This window comes from Trichosurus vulpecula, chromosome 4 (genome assembly GCF_011100635.1).
Source record: "Trichosurus vulpecula isolate mTriVul1 chromosome 4, mTriVul1.pri, whole genome shotgun sequence".
In the NCBI taxonomy this organism is placed as follows: Eukaryota; Metazoa; Chordata; class Mammalia; order Diprotodontia; family Phalangeridae; genus Trichosurus; species Trichosurus vulpecula.
In genome coordinates, this window is record NC_050576.1 from 245,130,716 (window position 1) to 245,145,115 (window position 14,400).

General features: G+C 39.2%; 1 protein-coding gene across 4 annotated transcripts in view; it reads right to left on the reverse strand.

Moving 5' to 3' along the window:
* TNIK (TRAF2 and NCK interacting kinase) overlaps positions 1-14,400 on the reverse strand; it is a 436,634-nt gene that overhangs the window by 10,013 nt on the left and 412,221 nt on the right. For all 4 annotated transcript variants that reach the window (XM_036754967.1, XM_036754966.1, XM_036754965.1 and 1 more), the window contains 2 exons: positions 9,590-9,733; positions 5,578-5,712 (listed from right to left, as the gene is read on the reverse strand). In XM_036754967.1, the coding sequence (XP_036610862.1) occupies positions 5,578-5,712; positions 9,590-9,733 (279 nt within the window). The remainder of the gene's footprint in view (positions 1-5,577; positions 5,713-9,589; positions 9,734-14,400) is intronic.

Sequence of the window (14,400 nt, forward strand, 5' to 3'; positions counted from 1 at the left end):
AAATGCATTAGTTCTTATCAAGTTGTCTAATTTCCCTATATGACACAACATAACACGAGTGCAACTTTCTATGTGGAAGACAGCTTGGTAATATCGCAAGGATACTAGCTGTGGAGTGAAAGAATCTAAGTTAGGATCCATACTCTGCTGCTTACTACCTACGGACCCCTGGATAAGGCCCTTCAACTCCTTGAACCTGTTTCTTTACCTGCAAAATGAAGGTGTTGAGCCAATTGGATCTCTGAGGTCCCTCCTCGTTTGAGGTCCTATCATAAGATGACTGATTTGGAGCTGGAAGGGGGACCTGAGATGGCATCCAGTCTACCTCTGTCATTTTACAGATGAGCAAACTGAGGCCCACAGAGGTTAAGGTACCTGCCCCAGGTCACATGAGTAGTAAGCAAAAGAGTTAGTCATTAAAGCCAGGTCCTCTGACTCTAGAGTTGGTACTCTTTCTGCTACACCATCCCCACAGGCATGTTGACCTAACTAGGGCAATGTCCCCTACACCACTCCCTCCTCTCTCCCACCCCAAAAAAGATTAAGAACTTCCTTTTCTGTCATCAGATTTTAGCTATGAATCACTAATAATAAGGTGGTTTGGAACTCATATCTACATTCTCTTGCTTGCCTTTCGATGGGCCAGTGACATGTACTGTAAGATAAAGAAGGCTGGCAGGTGGTAGGCTTCAGGGATGATTTTTTTGGGGGGGGGGATCAGACCTGCCTGTGATTTCATTGAAAAAGTGAAGTCCTCAAGAGGAAATCTCACACAATATATTGTTGTAGGGACCAGGTTTGATGAGACAACAGAAAAAATAAATGAATAGAAAGAGAAATAAAACTTTCCAATTATTCTTTCTTCATTTTTTGAAATTTGATTATTAATCACAAAATAGCTGGCTTAAATCTTAGTGTATTAGAAATCCTGGATCCTATGGTGACCTTCCCCCCCTCCCACTGTAGAAATATTGAGTAAAGAATTTTACTTTCTAGGAATGTTGCAAATAATGATTGCTTATTAACTGCCCTATGCTTTCTATATAGGAATTTTGTATAGCAACTGAATTCTGGCATTTTTATGAACTGCAGTGGTTCTTCTCTTCTCCTCTCTCTTTCCCTCCTCCCTCTCTTCTTTCTCTCCCTTCCTCTTCTCCCTCTCTACATATATACACATATACCATGCACACATATACATATATATATACACAAGTGTGCATACCTGTTTGCACACATAAAATACAAACATATATACACACATACAGACATATGTGTATGCCTTGTCATTTATTCATTCCTTATGGTAATTCCTATACAAGGAATTCCTCTGCTCATTATGCTGAGAGTCATAATAATGACTCTGAGACAACTGTATCACCCCCAAAACCTTTTGAATTAACAAGGAAAAACTAACTTGTGGTCAATATAACTTGGGTTACTGGTGGATTTTACTATATTCTTAGCTTTTGGAACTTCAGTAGTCTATGTATTATATATATATATATATATGTATATGTATATATGCATGTATATGTGGGTGTATGTATTATGTGTATACATATGCATGAATATACATATATATGTATCTATCTCGTGTATCTGTTTATGGAAATAGTATGTTTCATTAAGGCAGACTATCAATCTGTTTCTCATATCTGTCTATCTAACTAGCTGTCTTTATAATTAAACAGTCAGTCTCATTGTGGTGGACTATTTAACTTGAATACTCCAAACCATGGTCACCTCACTGTATTTGGACTCAGTGGTTCCATTTTGCTCCATGATTGATCTCACTGGTCCCTCTACTAAGACAGAAAATGGCCCCTCTAATTTTGTGCAATTCAATAAATCCCCAACAGAATTTCTATAGAGCACACTAGAAACCTTCCTCTGGTTCTTTGGATGGTTTGTTGATAGCAATGCTATCCATCTCTCTCTCTCTCTCTCTCTCTCTCTCTCTCTCTCTCTCTCTCTCTCATGCTCTCTCCCTCTCCCTCTCCCTCTCCCTCTCTTTCTCCCTCTCCCTCTCTCTCTCTCTCTCTCCCCCCCCTTCCCTCTCCCTCTCCCTCTCCCTTCCTGCCTCTTTGGAATATAAAAATGGTCTAAATACTCAGGGTAAAGTGAAATGAGGTCAGATCTAATAGTAATATGGGAAGAACTCTAGTTTTAAAGAAGTCTAGTTTAAAGTTATTTGTATTCATGCCCTGCCTTTTATGCTTAACTTGGCCAAGTCACCTTCATTTCCATGGGTCTTGATGCTCTGCTCTCTAAAATGAATTGTTTGGACAAAAGTAATTATTTAGATATTTGATTTTCTTTGCCTCAATGAATTCTCTATCAGAATTTTCTGTCAGGAGGGAGGTACTTTGTATTGTCTTTTATTGTATCATACATGCAAAGTGGAATGGAGAATACAGATAAGGTGGGTAAAAATAAGACTTGGAAATCCATTTGCTTAAACTACATTAGCAGCTGATGAGAACATATTCCAAAGAAGCATCATAAAATCACAGAATGTTCGATGTCTCTACTTCCCTCTACAAGTGTAGAAAGAGACTATCCAGACTAATGATTAATATAGAAGAAATAGAAAGAGACAAGGATTACCACAAGAGATGGTAAGCATGTATGGGGCTGGCCTGCACAGGCTCTTTACATTCTAAGGTTTTTGAAAATTAGTTGTAAGACCGACATAAAAGGTAATGCTATTCAGAGTTTTGATTTGCATTCCTCAGTAGAATGTAAGTTCCTTGAGGGTAGGGAATGAATCAAAAGTATTTATATCCTTATTACCTAGCACAGTGTCCGGTATATTTGAGATGATTAATAATTCCTTGTTGATTGGTTGCTCTCCATGCTTTCTCTGATTCTCTAAGAACAATGACATTCCCTTATGGGTGTAAAGTTTGGTTGCTAGAAGCCGCAGTGAAAATCAAATAATGATGAAAATTATCTATCTGACTTTAGGACCTGTGCTAAATGAAGGCCACCTTTACTTAGACTAGAGCCACTTAAAGGCAGCTTCCTAAAATCTGGTCCCCTGAATGGGATTTTCATTGGATTGAACATTTCTGCAAAAGGACTCTTTGCAGGGAAGTGTTTTTGGTACTTCTCTCTGTACCTATGGACATGAATTGTCTACATGTGGCTAACCATGAATGAATGAATGAGAGAGAGAGAGAGAGACAGAAAGACAGAGAGAGAGAGAGACAGAGAGAGAGAGAGAGACAGAGAGAGAGAGAGAGACAGAGAGACAGAGACAGAAAGAGAAACAGAGAGAGAGAAGGTAAGGGGAAAGGAGAGGAAAGACTCATTTTTGATGTTTTTCTTGGACATAAGCACTCTAAACTGTCTATCCTCGGGGCACAAAGGAAGTCCTTAACCTTGGTCTGCTTCAGTTTCTTCAGCTGTAAAATGGGGCTACCAATAGCATCCACCTCACAGGGTTATTGTGAGGACCAAATTTTAAGTACTGTGCAAACCTCAAAGCACTATATAAATGTGCCAGAAATGTTAACTCTTCTTAAAGTCTGTTGTGTCAAAAATGTGTTCCTTCTCAGGATACAAAACCAAGGGAATAAAATCTGCCACTAGGGAATGTGTGAAGAAATCTGACAGTTGTCATTCTTCCCCCTAAGCCATTTTAAACAAGCCTGGGTGTGGCCTGGGTTTCTGTGAAGCAGCGCTCTTGTGTTTTTCCTAGGATAATTCCCTCTGTAGTGATTTTCGGGGAAAGTATCCTCTACCTTTACACTGATGGTCATAATGATGACCCTGAGATTCATGCATCTCCTTGTTTCTCTAGTAATGGGAGCTGCTTGGGAGCTGGGGCTGTATTTGTACCACATGCACATTTAAAAATCATGGAACTTGTGTAGCCACTCCCCAACTGATGCCTATGATGGAATACTACTGCGCTATAAGAAATCATGAGCTCAATGATCTGAGAAAGGCATGGAAAGATTTGCATGAACTGGTGAAGACCAAAGTGAACAGAACCAAGAGAACATTGTATATAGTAATAGCAATTGTTTAAGAAAGGCTGAGTGACCAGGGCATTTGGATTATTATAAATACACAAATTAAAAATAAAGGATATATGAAGAAAGATGCTATCTACATCCAGAGAAAAGCTGATAAATAGAAGTATGTATAGAATAATTTTACATATATGTATACCTATTTGTGTCTAATGGTAGCCATCTCTAGGCCGGGGCCGGGGGGCAGGAAGGAAGAAAAAAGAGGAAAAAAAGAAATTTATATGATAACTTTGTTATATATTTGGAAGGAATAGCAAGTTGTGCATGGTAGATTTGCAGTTTCATGTGCAACCATCTTTTGTGTTGTACTGTGTTATCTTGTTTTGTTCTGTGAATCGAAAGCAAAATAAATTTAAAAAAAGACAAAAAAATTAAAAATTTTGGAATTGACTTGCTTGGAAATGAGGGCAGCATCACTTGGTCAGTCATCAAGGAGTTATAAGGGCCTACTATGTGCCAAGCACTGTGCTGATACAAGTGCAATAAGGGAAACATCAGAAAGAGCTCTATGCTGGCAATACGTAGTAAAAAGTCCTCAGTGTGTGCAGACCTGGGCAGATAGACAAGAGTCGACTGTAATGCTAGGACAGGGTTCTTTACCTTGATTGTGTCAGGGATGCCCATAGCAGGGGAAGCCTAGGGACCTTCTTAGAAGAATGCTTTTAAATAATGGAGGGAAATGCTAAATTTCAGTTAGAGGTTAGTGAACATAAGGATCAATTTTTTTGTCCATTCAAGTTCACACACTCCCTGAAATCCATCAGTGGAGTCTTTGGGTATCTGTGGACCCCAGTCAAGAAGGCCTGTTGTAGGAGAATCATGATTTCCTCAATGCTGTTGTACCCTGCACTGGCCCAAAGCAGAATCCAACTTAATACTATGCATTTATTTTCTACCTTTTTAAAAGTATACAAGTACATTTATTTTCTACCTTCTTGGATCTGTACAAGTTTCTCTTGTAAGATGTTTCATTTTTTTTTGTCTTTGTACCCCAGCGACTAGCACAGGCATATATAGTGGGCACTTAATAAATGCTCGTTGATTGATTAGTGGATGGTTTTGTGGGTACCTATGGTCAAAAGCATTTTATTACCTGTTGACTAACTTTCTGGTAATGAACTCCTCTGAACTTAGTCAGTGTGGACATGCAGCCTATTCCTGGGTCAGTACTTGAAGTCTTTTCCCGGGGTTAGCACCACACTCAGATGGGATATCACAGTAGACTCCTGTGAAGGTCTCAAAGTTTATTAGATGGGAAAACTCTAACACAATCTAAATGTATGTTTGAGACCAAGAAAACATGGGTTACATGATCAAATTTATAGGATCATAATGAAAAGTGGGAAGGTCCTTTGGAGGGCATTAAATCTCTCATTTTACAAATGAGGAAACTGAGGCACCAAATAGTTAAGTGATTTGCTCCGTGTCACACAGCTAGTAAGTGTCTCATGCAGGATTTGAACCCAGGTTTTCCTGACTCCAAGTTCAATGCCCTATCTATTCTGCCATACTTCATAAACACAACGCTGTGACTTACCGACTTTGTAATGTATACAGCCTTCCAGGTCCCCAACGGTGATCCAGCCTTGCTTCTTTTCAACTTCGGGATCGTTGTGCAGGATTCGATTTCTTAACCAAGATAGATAGTAAACTCGTAGTTTATTCTTCTTTCCTATTGAAATAAAATACCTTTAATTTCATGCATCCCCAGGAGGACTCTTCCTGTCCTCCACTGGGGCACAGCAATTACCAGACTATGGCATTTCATCATCAGAGTGTTTTCATTCAGAGCACTCATGGTTAAAACTAAACAACTTTCCAGGATGATGAGCTTTTCAATTGACTCATTTGTACTGTTTCCTTGGACATAAGCCCTCTAAACTGTCTATCCTCAGCGCACAAGGAAGCCTATATTGAAATCAATGAGACTTGGTACCGGGACATGCAAGAACAGGGATTCTGAGCCTTTTCTGTATCATGGACCCATTTGGCAGTTAGTCTGGTGAAGGCTTCGGACCCCTTCTCAGAATCACATTTTTAAAAGCACCATGCAAAACACATGTTTACAAAAGAAGCCAATTACACCAAAATAAGGATGTAATCCCCCCCATCCATGTTCATAGACCTCCTGAATCTATCCAGAGACCCCTTGCTAGAACCCCTTTACTATAAACTCAATCGTGTGTGTGTGTGTGTGTGTGTGTGTGTGTGTGTGTGTGTGTGTGTGTTGAGGGGGGAGTTTTGGAGAAAATCCCAGCTCTTCAATCCTTTAGATCCACCACAGATTAGACTTCAAATACAGACTTGATGAGTGTCATCTTTGGTTTCTTGTATCCTTTACCAAGATTCTATGTGACTAACAAATAATAGAAATGACAATGGTGAAAAATGGGAATGATTCACTTCTACAACAGGAAAGAACTAATTCAGGAAAATAAAACAACCCGCTGTTTAATGGTACCAAGAGAGATCTAACCTGGGGATACTTGAACTCTAAAGTAAAAAAAGGAAAAGGAACAGAAAGGACAGAAGACAGAGTGTACTTTGAGGCAATATGTTCTTGGAAGTATAACTAGGCTCAGCATGTTATCAGGCTAAAAGATAAACATCTTAGAAATGCTGAGCAGTACGTGAAACAAGGAATTTCATCTCCCTCCCCTACAGTGCAGTTCCAGTAGATGCACACTCAGCAGTAACGGGCATGTACTATTATTGAGTCTATGACTGGTAAAATCTAGAGTCTTTTACTCTACTCTGTCCATAGCTTCAGAAATCTAAGTTAAGAGATCTTGTTTCTGGACTACTAATGGTAACTTCCATTTATCTGTACACTGTATGATGCTTTTATGTTTATACAATTCTTTCCTATTATTATCCCCATTTTTTCAGGTAAGAAAACCAAGGCCCAGAGAAGTTAACGGATCATATTGCTTCTAAGGGTCAGAGCCAGAACTCAAATCCTAGGATGTGAGGATTTTACATCTAGAACCTGGAGGAACCTCAAAACCAGATCTTCTGACTCCCAATTCTATACCTTTTCACAATGCTGGCTCAGTTGGCTACTCCCTATGTGATATTCCCTCTTAATATCGGTTTCCTCATTTGTCAAATGAGGTGGTTGGATCAGATTTTAGATCTCCAAGGTGCCTCCCAACTCCAAATCCTACCACCCTTTTTTATGATTATAGACTTCAAAAGTGCTTTGTGTCTAGTGGATGAAATATATGCCTAAAGACCAGAGTTCATGAAATCTCTGCACATTGTAACTGCAGCTAATGGACATTAAACCCTAAGAGCCTCTTTAAGGGACTATTACTTATTTCAGAGACCAGAAAGTGAGAAAACGCAGTGAACTTAACAGCAAGGACCAATCCATGAGGAGCTTCCACATAGTCTTTGTGTGGCAGTGTTGGAATGAGCACAATCAAAGAATTCTGAGCTCCTGTTTTCATTTAATTCTTTCCTTTTTTGAGCTTTATAACAGAGAAGATATGATCGTTCCCCCTTCCCCCCCTCCCCTGAATGGAGACATGGCATCCAAGCAAAGGGGAGACTGACCATGGATGCACAATGCCAGCAGGGTTCTCTTTCACACATAGATGCGGACCATATCTTTGTGGTTGACAAAAGTTTAGATTTGGCACCAATCCATGAATTAATTTGAGTAACCAAAGCTAAGGGGAGGAACTAGACCTTTGATTTCCTGTATATTGTAAACTCTTGGATAAGGAAAATCCTTATTGTACGTTGCCATTGTTTCTATAACTTAAGGAATTTCCAAGAGCAGAGGGGTCAAACATGCCACACACAAAGGCAACACTTCTGAGTTCAGCCTGAACCAAATTAAAATGTAATTGGGAAATATACAAATAAATACAAAATGTAAAATAAAACAAAATGTATAAATAAATATAAAATAAAAATACAATAGAACACACATATGTAGTTTTCTAGGAACATAGATACTGTTAATATGTGGTTTTCTAAGAACATAGATAATGTTAATGTGGTTTTCTGAGAACATAGATGATGTCAATATATGGTAAATATGCACCTGCAGGGATCCTTATTCATGTAGGGTTTGGTGGCCTCCATTTCTACTGAGTTGGACACCACTGGCCTAGAGCACAGGGAGGCTGAGTATCTTGCCAAAGGTCAGGTAGCCTGCATTTATTGGAGGCGGGACTCAAACCTAGGTCTTCCTGGCTCCAAATCTAGCTTTTTCTCCACCATTTCATGGGTGCCTCCATTAGTAACTAAAGAACTGAAAACTCTGGCCAAAATGTTTAGCTCAGGGATTCTTCATCATCCTTGTGCATCACTGAATCCCTCTCACAGTCTGGTGATACCTAGGGACTTCTTTCCAGAATTATATTTTTAAATGTATACCACTAAATATAGAGGATTACAACAGAAACCAATTATATTGAAATACAATCATCAAAATGTTTACAAACCAAGGTCAGACTCCAGTTTGAGACCCTTAATTAGACGGATTTAATTCCTAAAGTAATTTCTGCTCCCTTTAAAAACAATGTGTAGTCCAATAGAAAGGAGGAAAGAGCAAAAGATTTCGTTGGCTAACTACAAATATTTTTCTCAAATCAGAAGAAATTTCTGAGTAGCTAAGCATGCCTCCATGCACAATCCACAAGCCTATGTGTGTCCAAGTGTGAAATACCTACTGATGACAAAGAAGCCTGAATGCACACAAAAGATCATTGGAAGCGGCATCTCTGAAATAAACAATGTTTTCAGCAGCAACAAGGGAAGCCTAAGGACGGACAGATCCTTCATAAAAACCAATTCACCTTGAGCTAAAAAGAGGTAAAGATGGGGGTGATGGGACATGAGGCAAATAGAAGAAGGAGAATCTTACATTTATGGTAGCACTGGATTTTGGATGACCTTTTCAGTTTGCCAATACTGGGGTCTTTCCCAATGGTCCATATTTCCTAGCTTCTTTTTGGGGGGACCCAAGGCAACGGAGTAAACAACTCTAACCCAGAGGTGCTAGAGGTGGAGACACAATGCTTCTGGAATGAGCTGAATGCCTCTGCCAAAATGGCACCAGTGCAAACACAGCACGGCTCCTGAGAAAAAGGCTGCAGACATTTGGCCATTTCTCCCTCCTCCCCTGCTTCCTCCCCACCTCAGCTCAATATTTTCATTTTCTATGTCATGTGTTAGACAGTAATTTACCCTGGCCTGCAGCTCAGAGACCTTAATGAGATGCTCAGTACATCTTGGCAGAGGCGGGAGAGCCACAGACATATTGCCATTGTTGCTGAGTTCATGTTTGATCCAGATGCACTGCAGAGAAGGGAGACAAACATACCCCACAAGGATGGGGCTCAAGTAGGAAGGAAGATTTCCCTTTGTAGGCCATGATGTGCCAGCATTACAACCTGGGTGATCTATCTGAGCCCATGCTGCTATCAGGTTCTGAGTCACATGTTAGCTGGGGATAGCATTATCTGACTTCTTCAGAAACAAAATTACATAACTGGGCTTTGTGAGCTCTGTGTGCTCAGCCATCACAATCATACCTGATATTGTCACGAGGACATTAAGGCCCTCCAACACATCCATCTGCTGAAATCGCCTCCTGTTGATCAAGCTGTAGACCTTCCCTTGTCCACTTCGGTCCAAGAGCATCAGCCCATTTTCTGTTCCCACCAGGAGGTTTACACCTGTGGATTTAAAAAAGGATCCAGGGCTCAGGTTTTTGCATGTTGTCTCCCTTATTACACCATGAACTCTTTGAGACCAGGGACTGTCTTGTGCCTTTGTTTCCCAGTGACTGACACATAGTGGGTACTTAATAAATATTGACTAACATCCTCAACTCCTCACCAGTACTCACTACACCAACAGAATCTGTTGCTAAATCTTGCAATTTCTACATTCACAACATCTACAGGGTGTTCCTAAAGTCTGGATACATAGGCAAAAATGCATATTGTCAAGAAATAAAATGAATGAAATTTTCAACATTTTATTTAATTGGAATATTAACAAATAACATCTTCAATATGATTTCCATCATTCGTGATGCAAAGGTTGATGCTCTCTGCAAGATTCACATGCACTCAATGCAATAACTCCACCTTGCTGTCAATTTTAGCACATTCACTCTTTATGCGTTCAATCAAGGGTGTTACATCTGTGATTTTCATTGAGTACACCTTCTCCTTTAGCATACCACAGAAAAAGAAGTCAAGGGGGCTAAGGTCTGTTAATATTCCAAATATTTCAAAATATGCATTTTGCCTATGTGTCCAGACTTTAGGGACACCCTGTATTACATATGTTCCCCTTTTCTTCCCTCACATAGCCTCACCCTTGTACAAATGCTCATCCCCTCTCACCTGATTTACTGTAAGAGCTTTCTGTTTCCCAACCTCAGGTCTCGCCCCTCTCTAATAATCCTTTCCTCAGTTGCCAAGGTGATTTTTCTAAAGCATAGGACTGTCCATATCAAACACACCCCTTCCCCCATGCAGTCAAAGAGCATCATTGACTCCCTATTACCTTTACAATCAAAATACACAACTTTCTGACATGTAAAAACTTTATTATTTTGTCCCTTCCTACTATTCCAGGCTTCCAACACACATTACTCTCCTTTATGTACTCTCTTATCCAATTCTGCTGGCCTTCTTGGAGCTTTCATCTCCCATTTCTCTACCTTTGCAATGGCTGCTCCCCCATGCCCCAACTTGGAATGCCTGTTCTTCCATCTCTGTCTCTTACCCTCTCTAGTTTCCTTTAAGACTTGGCTAAAATTCCACTTCTTATGGAAGGCCTTTTCTGATCTTGGCCCAACATTCTAGACTATTGATTTATTTTTTGAATCCTCATTGTCAGCATATGTATTAGCTATCTCCCAGCTCTATAACATTCACAAAGACAATTGATAAAACTATCTGGCATAGGGAAAAGATCTGTGGATTCAGTGGCTTAGGGGACTTGTGGGTGAGGAAACTCTCTCTACTAATGCAGTCCAGATGCTTTTCTACATTTCACAGTCTTAGAGAGATGCCTAGACCATTGACATTAAGGGACTTGTCCAAGGTCACATAGCCAGAATGTGTCACAGGTGGGATTTGAACTCAGATCTTCATGGCTTGGAGATAAGTTTTCTGTCCTCTATGTTATGCTGTCTCTCTTTTATTTTTTTCTGAGGAGTTGATAAAATTGGTGAACAGGACAGAGGTGAAGACTAACCTCTGTGACCCATTACTAGAAACCGCTATCCAAGATGATATCATTTCATTGAACAAACTTATTTGGGTATAGCTGCTTGATTAAATATAACTAGATTTAATTTATTACCTAATCTGCATTTTTTTCACTTTGCTCATAAGGATTAAAGAGTTAAAGCTGGAAGGGACCTCAGAGGTCATGTAGTCAAAACCATTCATTTTTACAGGTAAGGAAACTGAGGCCAAGGAGGGTGAGTTTATTGCTCAAGGTCACACAGTAAGTTTCAGGCCCTTTGACTCCAAATCCCATGTTATTTCCATTGCTTTGTTGAAATAAAAATCTATCTCGTTTTATTATTCTAATAACTCCCTCCATCTTGCTGGTTCATAATCACCATCTCTTACAACCCATTCTAGAATTTTGCCAGTGAATGACATTAGGCATTCTTGTTTATATTTTCTAAAATCTACTCCTTCTTAAGTATAGAGTTCTACACTTTAGAAATATCATCTTGGCAACTGAGTGAAGGATGAAATAGAGAGGAGAAAGACCTGAGACTGGGAAAAGGGTGAGAAAAAAAATTCCCAACATAACACTTGCCTATCTCTGGTCTCCTCCTACCCTTTTTGTTCATTTCTCAAAGACTACTGCTACTAGTTTGCAGTCAGACAAGTTGTTTCAGTATTCTAGAGTATACTTTGTCTGGATTCGTATTTGCATTTAAGGCAGTCAGGTGCTCTCTGACTATCATGTCTCATCTTACAGCCTTTTCCAATATGAAGATAATTCTCTTTCATGGAGGAGGTAGAATTAAAGTTGGAATTGAGTAGTTCTTCCTTCTTTGTCATCTGATATCTTGGTGCCATTTTCCCTTATCTGCGGACATTTTCTGTCTTGGATCTTTTTGCTCTTAACATAGCTTAAGCCGCCCCCTCCCCTTTTGAGGTCTTCAGCATTTTGTGCTAGTTTTATTTACTTGGGTATTCATCCTGACATTTTTATAGGCACATGTATTTGTCCTTTGTGAGGTATTCCTTAATTTAAGAGAGCTCATTATATAGCAACATTTTCCTTTTCAGACTTTCCCTTCTTAACTGTCTCCTAGAGATTATTGCATACTAAGAGTTTAATATCTTAAAGTCTTTTAGTCTTTTTGAGGCATTTCCTTTTAGAGTCTTTTTCAATGGGATCAAGCATATCTTTTCTCTGAACTTTTAAAAATGTGCTTTTCTAAAGTCTAAGGTACAGCTCTGTCTATGCCCAGCTCACTTTTAGCTCACAATTTTCGAATTCCAAGATGACATGGTCTTTTTCCTGAAGTTCCCACAGCTTCCACAGCACCAGCTGATTCTTCTCTGCAAATCAGAAATAAATCTTATTGCTTCTTCAAAGTCTTCTCCTCTATAATATGCCTAATAAGAACTTATCCAGATAAGGGCTTATTCTTTGAAGCCCTCTTGTGAGGTAGAGCCCACAATCTCTCCCAAGGCTGCCCATCCTATTTTTGAAGAACTTATGAGTAAATTTTTTCTTATATCATCATCATCATCATCATCATCATCATCATCATCACCTTCTTCTTCTTCTTCTTCTTCTTCTTCTTCTTCTTCTTCTTCTTCTTCTTCTTCTTCTTCTTCTTCTTCTTCTTCTTCTTCTTCTTCTCCTATCTTCTCCTTATGCACTTGGTTTTGCCCTTTGGGGCTAAGCTGAATTAAGTCTAATCCCTCTTCTGGGCACTTGGTGGTGCAGTGGATAGAATGCTGGCATGGAGTTTGGAAGACTCATCTTCATGAGTTCAAATCTAACCTGAGACACTTACTAGCTGTGTGACCTTGGGCAAGTCACTTAACCCTATATATTTCAGTTTCCTCATTTACAAAATGAGGTGGAGAAAGAAATGGCAAACCACTCCAGTATCTCTGCCAAGAAAACCCTGAATGGGTTCATGAAGAGTTGGAAATAACTGAACAACAAAATCCCTATTCTATACATCAACCATTCAATTATAGATCCATAAGAGCTAGGGTGTAAACCCTGCATAAGGGTATAATAATATAATGATATATAAATAATAATATATAATAATTATTATTATAGGTTTCATGTACTTGAGCTTCACAAAACAGTTTCCTTATAACATCCTTGAAAGGATAAGTGACTTTTTTGCAGACAGGAAAGATGAGAATTTGATTTAAAATGAAAAACAAATGCTTACCCAGCATTACACAACCATTAAGTGTTGAGGGTAGGATTTGACTTAGGTTTCCCTGATTCCGAAGCCAGCACCTTGGCTACAGCAGGAATATAACAGGCTATATTCCTTGTGATAATGATTGTTGAGATTTCAATTTCATTTTGATTATTACTGACATCCATACAATTTTATTATTATTTCTGACCCATTTCTACATGATACTTATAGGGTGTCTCCTCCACTAAGGCTCTTCTTTCCACATCTGGCTTGTTCTCTTCAATAGTATCTGGGTTAAATTTTTTAGGGAGGAATTGTTGCCTCTCCCCCTCCAAATTTCAGGTTAAACCCCCTGTGATTAAGGCAATTTTCTGCCAAACATACTGTTTCTGAATTTCATATTAAATTGACCAATTGATTCACTCAAAACATTTTAAGTGCCTACCATGTGCACTACATTGCACTGTCCCCCATTTTTTGTTAGCCTATCATCATTCTGGACATGTAAGCCATAATTCCCAACCCCAAATCCTGTTCTTTGAGGTGCAATATTTGTTTTTCATGGCTTCCTTCTTCTTCCAAAGTTTCAATCTTCAGGCTGAAGAGCTGAAAATACTCTCTGTGCCTTCAAATCCTTAGTTTTCTATTAAATAGATTAGTGGATGGAGGGTAGGACTGGGAGTCAGGAGGAACTGAGTTAAAATACTGCCTTAGACATTTACTAGGTGTGTAACCCTGAGTAGGTCACTTTATCTCCTGGGGCCTCAATTTCCTCATCTGTAAAAAGAGATAATCACAGCCTTTACCTTATGGGGTTGTTGGGAACATCAAATGAGTTCACATATATGAAGTGCTTTGCAAGCCTTAACCCATAAATGCTAGTTATTGTTATTAATATCATCATCATTATTATACTATTCTACCCTGGCCTTCTAAGTCATTAGAAGGATATATTTCAAG